The 14,163-nt window shown below is 60.0% G+C and overlaps 3 protein-coding genes across 3 annotated transcripts in view; all 3 read right to left on the bottom strand.

Annotated features, from left to right (window-relative positions):
- ACA1_140400 (Fbox domain containing protein) overlaps positions 1-387 on the bottom strand; it is a gene marked incomplete at both ends in the record, with an annotated part of 1,699 nt that extends 1,312 nt beyond the window's left edge. The window contains 2 exons of the mRNA XM_004334109.1: positions 73-195; positions 298-387. Of these exons, the coding sequence (XP_004334157.1) occupies positions 73-195; positions 298-387 (213 nt within the window). The remainder of the gene's footprint in view (positions 1-72; positions 196-297) is intronic.
- Positions 388-907: 520 nt separating this feature from the next.
- On the bottom strand, positions 908-5,603 carry ACA1_140390 (uncharacterized protein; the record flags this gene model as incomplete). Its single annotated transcript, XM_004334108.1, is given in 19 exon segments — positions 908-1,062; positions 1,137-1,308; positions 1,372-1,500; positions 1,623-1,839; positions 1,953-2,043; positions 2,120-2,203; positions 2,306-2,459; positions 2,478-2,762; positions 2,824-2,946; positions 3,035-3,139; positions 3,491-3,733; positions 3,760-3,897; positions 4,113-4,326; positions 4,416-4,506; positions 4,586-4,669; positions 4,726-4,847; positions 4,916-5,145; positions 5,220-5,342; positions 5,556-5,603. The coding sequence occupies 19 exon segments, from the start codon at positions 5,601-5,603 to the stop codon at positions 908-910; spliced, it is 2,808 nt and encodes a 935-aa protein (XP_004334156.1).
- Positions 5,604-5,688: 85 nt separating this feature from the next.
- ACA1_140380 (uncharacterized protein) lies at positions 5,689-14,128 on the bottom strand (the record flags this gene model as incomplete). The annotated part of the gene is made up of 25 exons (XM_004334107.1): positions 5,689-6,203; positions 6,277-7,018; positions 7,104-8,206; positions 8,332-8,495; positions 8,582-8,693; positions 8,795-8,884; positions 8,973-9,058; positions 9,141-9,685; positions 9,775-9,871; positions 9,933-10,234; positions 10,322-10,561; positions 10,649-10,817; positions 10,912-11,018; positions 11,116-11,205; positions 11,303-11,394; positions 11,504-11,595; positions 11,662-11,693; positions 11,761-11,774; positions 11,851-11,987; positions 12,044-12,103; positions 12,193-12,289; positions 12,363-12,494; positions 12,590-12,639; positions 12,759-12,835; positions 12,914-14,128. 25 exons carry the CDS (start codon positions 14,126-14,128, stop codon positions 5,689-5,691), a joined length of 6,360 nt encoding a protein of 2,119 aa, XP_004334155.1.
- Positions 14,129-14,163: the final 35 nt, after the last annotated feature.

The following is a 14,163-nucleotide window of genomic DNA, read 5'->3' as shown; positions in this document are numbered from 1 at the left end:
TCCTGCGCCGCAGTTGGTCGTTGCGAGTGGTGAGAGCGCGACGGTAGGAGGGGTGGTCGGGCGGGGGGGTACGTGGTAGGGGTGCGGGCCGACGTTTTCGCCCCAGAAGTCGGACCCGAAGCGGCGCAGGAAGAGCGTGGCCCACACGGCATCAGCTTCGGCCTCCCTCGCCATCGCGCGGCTCGTTTGCGCCACCTGCCAGGCCAGCCACAAAAGAGCACAAGATAAATATTCTCTCCAATAACTTAATTTGTGTGGGCAGGCAGTGAGGGGTGGTCGGTCGGGGGCAGGGGGTACGTTGGCGAGGTCGCGGGGTTCAAGGTGGAGCAGCACGCACGCGCGCACGTTGTCGTCCAGTCCCGCCCATGTTGTCGTGGCCGCCTTCATCGTTCTCGTCACGTTGAACTATCTTTGAGTGGCCCGCTCAAATGTCGGGGCGATTTGTGGTCGACAACATTTCATTGGTCGTTCATCCAGCAAGCGTGGTGTGATGTTGCAGCTGATGGGCTGCACACTTGGATTGTACATATACAGGTATGTGGTTAGGGGTTGTTGTGACGGTGCACACACCTGGTCCATGGATGCACCTTTAAGGTGTAGTTCATGAGCAGCAGGATGCAGATGTAGTGACAGGGTGAGGCAGGCGCCCATGATGAAGAAGACAGCCACACTGAACCACCTCAATCCTCCAACACCAACACCAACACCAACACCAACACCAACACCAACACCAACACCAACACCAACACGCGTGGAGTTGTTTTCGCTTGGCGGTCCACACCGGGCCGGAGCAAGCACCACATCTGTCGCGGCCCTTCCCCGTCTTTGTGCGCGGGTATGTCCGCCGAAGGAAAGAAGAAATAAGGGTTGTGTCGAAAGTTGGTGGTGGGAGATGCGCACTAACACATCATAGATTGCGCTCCGCCTCGGCGCGGGCGTCGCTGAGAGCGCACAGCCACAGGTTGTCGCCCGGTCGCACGAAGGCATGCGGTCGGTCGGCCATCGGCTGCTTGGCGAGCCACACCAGGCCCTGCATGATCAGCGACTCACGCTTCTCCCGCTCTGTTGGAGTCCCCACCCACAAGTCAATGTGTGTCGGATCGTGTGCGGTATGTCGTGATTATCATCATTTTTACCAGCGACAGGTTCAACGTCGTCGTCGGCAACAGCGTCGGCGGGAGGCATGGTGAAGGAGGTGACCACGAACACCACCGGCCCGGCGTAGAACGGGCAATAGTGCCTGGGCTCGACGAAAAGAGGAATCTGTCGCGCGCCGAAGAACCACGAACTCCACTGAGTCACCACCACCTGCCACCACCACATGCAGCGAAGAGACGTGGGCCGCAGCTTCACCGCAACATGCACACGGACCTTGAGGCGCTCGAGAATGCGCTCGGGACCAAAGTCGGGCGGTGCGTTGATGAGGTGCAGATTGACGTACAGGCCGTCCTCGAACTGGCCCTTGCCCTCGCCCAAGAACCCGTGCAGCTCGCGGAACGCCTGTTGCGTTGTGCGTGTGCGTGTGCGTGTGCGGTGGGGCGTGTGCGGTGTGCGGTGCGGCGTGTGTTGTTGCGTGAGAAAGCGCTTGATGGGCTCTATGGTGGTGGGCAGATGAAGAGGACCTGTTCCTGGTAGTCCGGGTCGGCCATGCGTTCGCAGTCGATGGCGTAGATCGCGTGCAGTTGCGTGTACCTCTTCAAGTTCCACTTGAGCCAGTTACCGATCTGCAGCCCGCGAAAGTGGACCGCCACAGTGTGTTCTGGCGGCTCCTCGTCGTCGTCCGCGTAGTTGGCCGGATTCTCCTCCTCGGTCTCTGCCAGCGACCGATTCCACCAATTCCTGCAACGCCCAATCATTTGGTTGGTTGGTTGGTTGGTTGGTTGGTTGGTTGGTTGGTTGGTTGGTTGGTTGGTTGTGTTAACACGCACACGCACAAGCGGGGCAGAAATTACCTGGGCCGACGCACGGCGCAGAAGTTGGTCCAGCTGGGCTTCTCCCACTTGTGGGCTGGCGGGATGCAAATGCGCAGCACCCGCGCATTGCCTGCACACAATAATACGAATATTTAAATGAATGGAGAGAACTTAAAAACACCCACACGCGAACTTGGTGGGCGCACCGGCGGGGCTCGTGACGTCGACGTTCTCGATCACCGACGGCAGCGGCGGGTCGTCCTTGCTCCACCCCATGTACCGCAGCCTGCCTGGCCGAGACCGTCGTGCAACAGAGCGGCCGACGTTAGTTCGCAGCCTAAACTCGCCACACGGCTGCCGTGCGGGGGCGGAGGAGTGCTCGCGTCACGCACCGGTGCAGATGCCCTGCTTGATGGTGTCGACGATGGCCGACAGGCGCGCGAACGACGTCTCGCCCGCCACCAGCACGCCCACGCGCAGAAGGTCTGCCACGTCTGCACCATCTTCTCCATCCTGCTCGCCGCATTCCATGTCAGCCATGCATGGCTGGCAAGGGCCGCACACATGAAGAGGGAGGCCATCGAACCGTTTGTAGGCGCGCTTCCATCCGCCGCCCTGTCGCCCGCTGCTGTCCGCGCCTCGCTCGCCGCGCACAAAGGCCAGCAGCGCGCGCCGCGTCGCCGTCTCGCTCTCATCGTCGTCGTCGTCGCTGCCGCTCGGGCGCGCCTCTGCGGCGGCGACCGAGTGGACGAAGGTCTCGAACACGGCGACGGCCGGCATGTCCAGCCATGCATTGGCGCGCGGCGCCTCCACCTCCTGCGCCGCAGTTGGTCGGTCGCGAGTGGTGCGCTGCTAGCAGAGAGCGCGACGGTAGGAGGGGGCGGGGGAATGGGTGGTAGAGGGGGGGTACGTGGTAGGGGTGCGGGCCGACGTGTTCGCCCCAAAAGTCGGACCCGAAGCGGCGCAGGAAGAGCGTGGCCCACACGGCATCAGCCTCGGCCTCCCTCGCCATCGCCCGGCTCGTTTGCGCCACCTGCCAGGCCAGCCACAAAATAGCATAAAATAGTGATATATCCATTTATTTATCTTTTTGATAAAAGTTGTTGGCAGAGGGGGGGTACGTTGGCGAGGTCGCGGGGTTCAAGGTGGAGCAGCACGCACGCGCGCACGTTGTCGTCCAGCCCCGCCCATGTTGTCGTGGTCGCTAACGTTGCCTTCATCGATACCTTCTCGAGAACGTGTGTGTCGGGGATAGTGTAGGCGATTTTTTTTTTATCACTCGACAAGATAAAAACAAGTCGTTCGTGTCCGTGCGCATGTTTGTGGGCGTGTGTGTTGCGTGTGTTGCGTTTGTGCGTCTGCGTGTTTTTCGGTGCGTTCGCGTTTGTGCATCCGTGTGTTTGCGTGTCGTGTCGGTGTGCACGTTTGTGTGTGTGCCTGGGGGTGTGGTTGCGTGCATATACGTTTGTTTGTGCGTACTTGTGATTGCACGGGCGTGAGGTCGAATTTGTTGCATAAATGGCATAGGTGATGTCAGGCGTTTGGGAGGGTCAACGAGGGCAAACGGATAGGTGCACGGGCGAGGCTGGGTTCGTTGGATAGGCCAGAGCGCGGGGAGCATCGGATAGCAATGGGAAGGTGGAAAATCGCAGCCGTTCGTCGTCGGCAACAGCGTCGGCGGGAGGCATGGTGAAGGAGGTGACCACGAACACCACCGGCCCGGCGTAGAACGGGCACCAGTGCCTGGGCTCGACGAAAAGAGGAATCTGTCGCGCGCCGAAGAACCACGAACTCCACTGGGTCACCACCACCTGCCACCACTGCAGCTTCACCGCAACATGCATACGGACCACACCTTGAGGCGCTCGAGAATGCGCGCGGGACCAAAGTCGGGCGGCGCATTGATGAGGTGCAGATTGACGAACAGGCCGTCCTCGAACTGGCCCTTGCCCTCGCCCAAGAACCCGTGCAGCTCGCGAAACACCTGTGTTTGTGTGTGTGCCGTTGGTTGTGTGTGTGTGTGTGTGTGTGTGTGTGTGTGTGTGTGTGTGTGTGTGTGTGTGTGTGTGTGTGTGTGTGTGTGTGGTGTGTGTGTGTGTGTGTGGTGTGTGTGGTGTGTGTGTGTGTGTGGTGTGTGGTGTGTGTGTGGTGCATGCGTGCGGTGCGTGCGGTGCGTGCGTGAGGGCGGATGAAGAGGACCTGTTCCTGGTAGTCCGGGTCGGCCATGCGCTCGCAGTCGATGGCGTAGATGACGTGCAGTCGCGTGTACCTCTTCCCGTTCCACTTGCGCCAGTTGCCGATCTGCAGCCCACGAAAGTGGACCGCCACAGTGAGTGCCTGCGGCTCCTCATCCTCCTCTTCTCCGTCCTCGCTGGTGGTCTGCTTTCCTTCTGTCTCTCTGTTCCACCAGTTCCTGCCATTCCACAGATATCAGGCCAGCAGCACGACACGACACACGCACACGCACACACGGCGCACACGACACAAGACACACAAAATTACCGAGGCCTACGCACGGCGCAGAAGTTCGTCCTGCACGGGCTCTCCCGCCTGTTGGCTGCCGGGATGAGGATGCGCAGCACTCGCGCATTGCCTGTCCCGCCAAACGCTCAAATAAATTAGTAATACATAAATAAATAAATAATAATAAAACAAAGAGGCGTGGGGGTGACCGGAGGGGCTCGTGATGTCGACGTTTTGGATCACCGGCGGCAGCGGCGGGTCGCTCGCACTGGGTCCCAAATACCGCATCTTGTCTGCAAGGTCGTCGTTAATGATGGTCGACGCCGGTGGATTGCTTCGTTTCACGTACTGGCGAAGATGCCCTGCTTGATGACATCGACGATGGCCGACAGGCGCGCGAACGACGTCTCGCCCGCCACCAGGATACCCGACAGGCAAAAGCGCTGCCACGCCCGCACCATCCTCTCCATCCTGCCGCGGCATTCAATGTTGAATTGAGTGCGTGCGTGCGTGCGTGCGTGCGTGCTCAAGGGCCGAACCGTTTGTAGGCGCGCTTCCATCCGCCGCCCTGTCGCCCGCTGCTGTCCGCGCCTCGCTCGCCGCGCACAAAGGCCAGCAGCGCACGCCGCGTCGCCACCTCGCTCTCCTCCTCCTCCTGGTCGTCGCCGCCGTCACTACTGGGGCTGGCCTTGACAGACAGGACGAAGGTCTCGAACACGGCGACGGCCGGCATGTCCAGCCATTCATTGCCGCGCGGCGCCTCCACCTCCTGCACCGCCAATACGAGTGTGAGTAGAGATCGGGCGCGGGGGGTTGAGGCTGAGTGGTCGCGGGGGGGGGTACGTGGTAGGGGTGCGGGCCGACGTGTTCGCCCCAGAAGTCGGACCCGAAGCGGCGCAGGAAGAGCGTGGCCCACACGGCTTCAGCCTCGGCCTCCCTCGCCATCGCCCGGCTCGTTTGCGCCACCTGCAGGCCAGCCACAAAATAGCATAAAATAGTGAAACGCAATTTATCATATAAAAAATAGAATAATATACGCAATAATAATATAATTATAATATACGTAATTTATAATAGAAAATATATTTTCTATTATAATATACTCAATATAAATATTTTTTAAGGGGGTACATGAGCTAGGTCGCGGGGTTCAAGGTGGAGCAGCACGCACGCGCGCACGTTGTCGTCCAGCCCCGTCAACGTGCACGTTGTGGCTGCCTCCTCCATCAATACACTCGTCCAGTTACTCGTTGTGTCAAAATCGTTTTGTTTTTGTTTTTGTTTGCGTTTCGTTTCGCACTTGTGGCCCAGCTCATGAGAGCTTGGCCAGGCGCTCTTCGTCGAAGCCGTGGGCGGCGTTGAGTTCGGCGAAGAGCTCCACCAGGAGGAGCATGCTCGCCCACCCCTCCTCGGCCGGTCGCACCACGCTCCACCCGAACTCGGCCTCCTTCCCCATCTCCGCCACCGCGTTGGCCTCGAGCTCTTTTGTCGTCCGCGTCTTCTTCAGGTCCGCCGCTGCCGCCACACTCTCCGCCGCTTTGCCGTTGTTGTTGTCGTCACCGCCGGCCTCTGGCCTGGCGAGCTCGTCCTCCTCCTCCTTGAGCTTGCCCTTGCCCTTCGTGTTGTTGATGTTGTTGTTGCTATTCTTCTTGCTCTTCTTTTTCTTGTTCTTTCTCTCGAGCTCCTTCTTCTCTTCGTCGTCGTGGTCGTCGTCGTTGTCCTCGACCTCGTCACGCTTGGAGGAGGCCAGCACCACGCCCGCGTCGTCGACCCGCAGCCACTTCTTGACCTTGGTGTTCTTCAACTGAACCTTGACCCGCCTGGCGCCTGCTTGCCGCCGTGTGTCAGCCGCACACACCACCGCACGCGCGCACGCGCAAGACACGGATGAACAACGTACCGGGGTCCTTGGTTTGATCGTCGACGATGGCCGTGTACTTCCAGGCCTGGCCCAGCGAGTCCTCGGAGAGGGCGATGACGCCCGATCCGACATCCTTGACCACCACGAACCGCCCGTCGTAGGCGTGGATGAAGATCTTGTTGTCGTCGTCGCCCCCGCCGCCCTCGGCCTCCCGGTCGGCCGACGCCTTGTCGCGGTTGGTGCCGCCGTTGCCGCTGCCGGGGTGATGATGGCTGTTGTTACCACCGCGTCGCTTCTTCGGGCGGATGAAGAAGGTGTTGTAGACGTGGTTGGGCAGATGCGACGTCGAGGCGAGCGCCGACGCCGCCGCCTGGCTCATGGTCATCATCACCGCCGACCCCAGCGGCGCCGACGCGGAGAAGGCTTCGACGCCGCCGGCGCCATCGGCGGCCGACTGTGGCGGCTGCGCTGGCGCCGCTGATGACGACAGGAGGCCCGGCCCGGGTGGAGACGGCACGTTGGCGATGGCGGAAAGGTAGCGCTCGGCGCTGTGCGATTTTAGGAAGACGCGGTGGCGGTCGACGAGCTTGAGCCGCCACCGCTCGTTGCTCTTGCAGCCGGCCTGGAGCGAGACGACGCCGTCGCGCTTGGACGACGACAGATACTTGCCGCCGCCAGCGACGCCGGAGCCCGGCCCACTGGCGGGCATTGAACCGACGGCCTTGCCGCGCTTCCGCTCCATCGATGTGCGCCTCTCTTCCTCCATCTGTGTGCCCCGCGACTGTAGCCAAGCCACACAGAGCAGTGTAAACAGCACGACACGCACGCATACGCGCCACCGCACACGCACACAGAGAGGAGCGTACGCGGTAGGCCTTGTCGGAGTAGGTCTGGAAGCCGAAGAGCAGTCGGTTGTCGCGGGCGAGTTCGTCGTAGCGCCAGAACTTGGTCGTCGACGCGCCGTAGCGGCCGTGTAGCTCCTTGCGGTGCTTGAGCGCGGGCTTGCCCTGAGCGTCCATGCACACGTAGTGCCCGTTGAGTCCGAATCGAATACAGATCAGCTCCTCGGCGCTCTCGTTGGCACCGACGCCGCCAGCTTGGCCCGCTTGGCTCTCGCCATCGTCGCCGTCGTCAGCGTCGGCACGCACGCGGACGAGCAGGAAGACGGCGTTGCAGCACATGCGATCGGTTGTCGATAGCATCAGCTCGGCATCTTCGCGGCCCGAGCCGTTCTCGAGTGGGTCGCCGCCGTCGCGTCGCACCACGCACAGGTACCGCCCGTGGGGCGACACGAAGAACACCTCGCGTCCCACGAAGCGCTCCATGAATCCGCCGGCCGCCGCTGGCGCCATTCTGTCGACAAACGCGCTCGCCGACGACGTCGACAGTGACGCTGTCGACAGCCGTGAGAACGTCGACAGCGAAGCCGTCGACGAGGCCAGGTCGGCGATATCGAACAGGAGGCTGGGCTTGCGGGACGGGAGTAGCTGGCCCGAGGCGAGGTGGTCGGCGATGTGGGGGAAGGCGACCATGGTGTTGTGCCGCCGGTTGGCCCGGTCCTCGCCCAGCAGCGCGCTCTGCGAGACGAGCTCGTCGCGGTCCAGGTTCTTGACGAGCGCAAAGACGGCCTGTCGCGCCATGCCCTCGAGATCGCGCCACGCAAAGTCGATCTTCTGGTGTTGCTGCTGCTTCTGCGCCTTGTCTGCTTCGTCGCCTTCGTTCTTTTTCTTCTTTGTCCTGCCCCTCTTGATCCGGCTGCCGCTCTTTTCCTTCTTTTCCTTCTTTTTCTTCTTTTCCTTCTTCTCCAGTTGCTCCGTCTTCTTCTTCCGCGCCTTTCGCGTCTTTTCGTCTCCCTCCTCCTCGTCGTCGAGGGTCTTCTTGTAGGATGGCGACGAACGGCCCGCCTCCAAGTCCTTCTCATGAAGGTACCACAGAGCCTCCGTCTTCATAATCGTAGCAAGCACAACACCTAGTGTGTCGTGTCGTGTCGTGTCGTGTCGTGTCGTGTCGTGTCGTTGATGTCGTGCCGTGTGTGTTGTGTGTCGTGTGTCAGAAACGCAACTCAAGATACACAGTCAAGGCGGTGCGGGATACCTGGTGGCAGCTTTTTGGCGGCCTTGAGCTGGAGGAGCACGTCCTGGCCGTCCCTCCTCCAGGCGGGCGCCAAGTTGGGCCATGCCAAGAGGATGTCGCGATACTCCTGCGCCGCCGTCTGCCACAGAACCCGCTCCGTCTCTTCCTTGAACTCATCTCGCAAACTGAGAATTGTTAGAACAAAACGAACAAAACTAACAAACAAAATCAACTATTATTTTGATATAGTTCATAAGTCGTGAATGGGTACCTGTCGGCGGGGGCGGTCGCCCAGTCGCACACGAGCTGAGCCATCCCGAGCTTGGACTGTAGCAAGAGCCTACGCTCGCCCCTTTCGTTACGCTTCTGCAGCGTTGTAATGCCTAGTGTGTGCGTGTGCGTGTGCGTGTGCGTGTGCGTGTGCGTGTGCGTGTGCGTGTGGTCAGAGTCGAGCAGAAGCTTCTATCAGAGCATGTGCGTGTACCTTGCAGGTAGTAGCCGTAGGCCGCCTTGAAGGCGTCCCGTCGGAGGGCTTCCTCCTTCTCGTCCCACAGTCGCGCGAGCCAGTACTCCACTACGCTCACAGGAAACAAAGAGCGAAAAGCGAATGGATGGTGAACAAAGAGCGAATGAAAGAACGAAAGCGACGAAAGTGCACGCACCTTTGCCCAAGTGAAGGAGTGTCTGGATGGAATCGGGGATGCTGTGCAGCGCAAGTTCGAGCTTTCGCCGCGAGCAGATGAGCAATCTGAGTGACCGCCCGACGAGACAAATATACGGTGAGTGCATGCCTTGCCTTCAACAGGATATGCAAACGTGGGCTGACGTACCGAATGATCTTCTTGGTCGTGGTGCCGTCCAGCTCGGCGTCGCCGCCGAGTAGGTCAAGGCTGAGCGGTGCTACTGAGCTCGGTACGAGAAAGTCGTTGAGTTGCTCCTCGAGCAGCATCCGATCGTCTAGCACCGCGCGCTGCTTCTCGTTGGCCTTCTTCGTCGCCGTCGTCGTGGCGTGCGCGCTGTCCCTCTCCCGCCCCGCCGCGCCCATCGTCGTCTTCTCCTTGAGGTTGCTGTCCCGCTCCCGATCCTTCTCTTTCTCCTTCTCCTTGCCTTTGGCGTCCTTCCGCGTCATGATCGACAGCTTACCGTCGAACGTGGCCTTCATTATGCCGCCGGCAGCTGCACTGCTGGAGCCGGAGGGGCTGGCGTTGTCCTTCTTGCCCTGGTCCTGGTCCCCCGTCGCGGCCGCGGCTCTTCGCTCCTCGGCGGCGCTTTTGGCCGCCCGCTCGATCTCGAGGCACTTCTGGTAAAGCGCAAAGCCCTCGCTGGAGGAGATGAGGTGCATGTGTTTCACCTTCACCGACAGATCAATTATATCCTGGCCAAAATGAGTACATTAGCTCAATAGCCAAATCGATTACAATAAATGAGATATAAATAAATGAATAAATACTTGCAATGTGGTACCTGCTCCAGGAATTCGTAGCCTCGTCCTTGGTCGCCATTGAGCAGATCGAATATCTGAGGTTGGTCACTGAGCACGATGCCCATCATCTCACAGATCCTGGAACATTGTCAGTAACGGTGTGTGTGTGTCGTGTGGTTGACAATAAGCTGCAGGGTACCGGAGGAACATGAGGCCGGGGAACAGGCGTGGCTGGCGGCGGTCGTCGCTGACGTCCCACTCGCCGGGGCCGAGGGCGATATCACTGAACTTGGTGCGGATGCAGCACTTCATGGGCAGCAAGTAGGGAATGATGTCCTCCACGCTCTCCCCCTTGTCGTACTCGTCGACAGGGTTCGTTTCTCGGTCCACGTAGTGGTTGTAGTAGTTGGTGTTGTCGAGGTGGTCTTCCTCTCGACCGCCACCTCCTTCCTCCGCTTGTTTCCGCCTTTGCCTTCGCAATCGGTGGTTTTGCTTACACACCTGTGTGGAATGTCAATCAGCCGCACGCATGTGTGCGTGTGCGGTGTTGCGCGTGTGCACGTGCGGTCTTGAAGCTGTGCTGTGTACCTTGTAGATGAAGTACTCGAGACCGCGCTCGCCGGGGTGGGTTGGCTGGATGAGATTCTTGCGCACGTTGGGCGTTTCGGTCGAAGTCCAGAAATGGTGGGACTGGGGCGAGTAGCGGGAGAAGAGATTGAAGAGGTCCACGACGAGCTGCTTGTAGGGCTCCGACGACGGCACCTTGAGCTCACGCATCTTCTCCCGCAGCAGCGCGCGAATCATGTTCTTGCACACGCGTGCCGCCATCTAGAGACCACAACCATCGCATTGCCACGTCAGCAACGATTATCATGAATTAGAATTAAAAATCTGATAAATCTGATAAATCTGTACCTCGGTGTAGAGGAGGCCCTTGAAGAGACAGGGGAAGCGCTTGGAGAAGGCCTCGTAGTCGGGGTTGTGTACAAGGTCAAGGTGGCCTCTCAACACGCCCAGGTAGCGCATGTTGACCCCACTCGAGTGCATACGATGGAGGATGTCGATCAGGAGATCATGCAGGCCCCTAGCGATAACACACGCGAGATTCAGACCAAACCTGAGATACTATATATGGGAATGGTTGGGGGTTTGGCAGAGGGCCGAATGGTGTTGCGTACGAAACGCTGAGGCCGCCTTGGACCAGGTCGTCATCGCCCATTTCCATTCCAAACCTGTAGGTGCGAGGCGCTGCGAAGCGGACGGAGCTCAAGTTCTCTCGCGAGGCCTGTCAAGCGCACGCAACGCCGCACACGCACAATGCGCATGGTGTGTTAACGCCAGTGTTAACGTCCGTATGGGGTGGGCGTAGAGAGGCGGTGAACCATAGACGACGCATAGAATCGCTGGCCTTCCTGCAGCGCGAGTTGCTGGACTTCGGCGGCAAGGCTGGGTATGATGCTGCGCATGAGCGTCTGACGTACGAGATACATCACCCGTTAGTCAAGCTGGGAGGGGGGGGCGAAAATATGTGAGTGAGCGTTGACTCTTTACCTCAGTGGCTTGGCGCACTTCCTCGTTGTGCTGGATGAAGTTGGGGTCGTGGCGCATCATCCCCGTGTAGGCATCACTGCACAGTGGCAGCTGGTAGCCCTGCACCAGCTCTACACACACACACACACACACACACACGGGTGCGCGCGCGCCCGGAGAAAGGTCAGTAAGCGCCTTTTCTTTCTTTTATAATAAGAGGTGGCGGCAAGGCACACGCACCAGGCCGCAGGAGTTTGTAAAACATGGCTCGGGCGTCCAACAGCGAAGGCCAGTAGCGTTCCTTGACCAACACGCATTCGGGCGGATAGAGCCTGTCGCGCACACGACCGGTGAGACATGCGTACAGTCAGCGCACGCTGGCGATTGCATTGCCGTACCTTGCAAAGTCCAACAGATAGAGCTTGCCATCCTGCAACAATAAAAGAAAGTGAGAAGAAATGAAAAAGAAAGCAAAGAACTAGACGTGGCGCGCATACCGAGCCCCAATGCCCTGTTGTGGATAAATAAAAAAGGAATATGGTAAGTTAGAGATGTGGGACTGCTGAGGCGAAGGCAGGCTGGTGTACCTTCGATGTCACCACAGGCGTAGAGCAGTTTGGAGGAGACGATGTGCCCTTTGAGGTTGAGGCGTGTGAATATGTTCTTGAACTTCTCGTTGAATGCGGGATAGGTGGCATGGACGGTCTTGCCGGCGTCATGTGATCTGCGCAACAATGGCCGTAAGCAGGCTGGTTACCAATCACAATAAAGGGTGTATACCCGTAGACGATAGTCTTCTTCGACACGGGCAGCACTGACACCGCGGTCAACCGATAGCCTCTGCCAGAAGGTGTGAACAACGCAAGTAAGCATATATGCCACACACGACACGACACGACACGACCAACGACACGACACGGTGCGAATACCTGTAATCCACCAACGTGATGAGAGGAACGGCTACGCCTTCCGCCGCGGCATCGCCGGAATCGACCACCCTCGTCACGCTGCGCAGCTCGTGACCAGCTGCGCCCCAATATCACGACAAAGACAACACACATTAGCAGAGCATTGGTGCGGCTGCAGTGAACCGGCGTACCGGCTTTCAAGGCGCACGAGTCATCGGCGGTATCGTCGCCGTACATCCAAAGGCCCTTCTTCAATTCGGCGTCAAGGGCGAACTTGAAGAGGATGCCCTTGCACATGTACTTGCTGCCACCGGCGACTCCTCCTGTTGCGTCTCTTGTGAGCACACACACACACACACACACACACAACACACACAATACACAACACACACAATACAGGCAAGCACGAGATGCAAACCTATGTGGGTGATTCGAATGGTCTTCTCCTCCAGCGGGACGAACTGTTCACTGATGATAATGCGACCGTAGACCTCGGCAACGTGCTGAAAGTGTGCACGAGACGAAACACAAAAAAGAATGAGGCACGTAAGCATCGAAGGTGGTGGCTGATGATTGTGCGGTGTCACGTATCATAGGCCAGCTGCGCGAGCTTTCGGAACTTGAGCGCAGTATCGGGCATGCTCATGAGCTCTTGAAACCGTCTCTGTGGCGTACAAAACGAGACTTTGTGGTTAGTCCTGAGCGCGAGCGTGTGTGGTGTGCTGCGCATGAATGTACGTACATTCCAGATGCTGTCGGGCAGCTGGCCCACTGCATTCCTTCGCGCCAGGCTCGGCGACACTGGTAGCTGCTGTCTCCTGCCCACCGCCGGACTTGAATCCGATTCTATGGCCGTCGCAGAGGCCACCGCCGCAGCCACCGCCACGGCGGCGGGCGAGTTGTCCAGAGCAGCATGCTGACCACTCGCGGCCGTCGAGGTGACCGTGGCCGGGCTCACAGTACTCGACACGTCGTCCCTCTGGTTCATCTTTTCCTGCCAGTCGGCGCCGATGTTCTCCTGTAGGAAGGCCTCGACATCAACCACGGCCCCGGCCTCGCCTGTGCTAGCCTTCCGCTCGATGTTCTTCTTGTTGCTCCGGCCGGCGCCGATCCGCTTCTTGGCCTCCATGACCCGCCGCTCGAACGCGCGCTTGACCCGGCCCTCGCCGCCCGCCGTCGCCGCGACGCCGCTTGCGCTGACGCTCCGGTCGTGCGACGACAGGCTGCCCACGTCCTCCATCGAGCCGCCGAGCCCGGTCAGCATGCGACGCGCTCCCGGAACCTTGCCCGAGGCGGTCATCGTGCGCTGGTCCATGTGGCCACCGCCGCCACCGTCAGCGGCGGGCGCGGAGTGATCTGGTTGTTGGGCCTTGCCGCCGCGACGGCCGCCCGGCTCGATCTCGCTCATGCTCCGCCTCTTGCGGCGGAAGGCCAGCATGCGGCTGGTCGGTGCCTTGCGCCCGGCTTCGTCATCGCTGCCGGCAGCGTCCGCTGGCTGCGTTACGCGCAGTGATATCTTCGTCCGACCCAAAGCCGCAGCGTCATCGGCCACCGGCTCGTAGTCGCTGCCGCCGACGTCATCGCCGCCGCCGCCGCGATCGTCGTCGTCGCTTAGGAAGTCTTTGGACTTGGGCTGCGACCTGCGGAGCTCGACGCGGCCAGCGGCTCGCCGCATCCACCTGTGACGCCCCTCCTCGCCGCTGGCGCCGATGCCGCTCTCGTGTTCCCTCTCCGATTTCCTCCTCGGGACGCCGACAGTGACGAGCTTCCTGTCCATCCGCTTCAGCTTCTTCTCGGTCTTCTTCTCGCGCTTCTCCTCCTTGGCCTTGCGCTTGCGCTCGTCGCGTTCCCGCCGCCGGCTCCCCTTTACACTGCCGTCGCCGGCAAAGTACTTCTCCGCGCTGCTTCCTCCGCCGCCGTCGCGCCGCCGGAACCGGTACTCGCCGCTGTGCCGCATGAAATTTCGAAGCAGGCCGCCGCCGCTGCTCTCCT

This window comes from Acanthamoeba castellanii (assembly GCF_000313135.1).
Source record: "Acanthamoeba castellanii str. Neff unplaced genomic scaffold scf7180000084707, whole genome shotgun sequence".
NCBI lineage: Eukaryota > Discosea > Longamoebia > Acanthamoebidae > Acanthamoeba > Acanthamoeba castellanii.
This window is presented reverse-complemented; position numbering and strand designations above follow the sequence as displayed.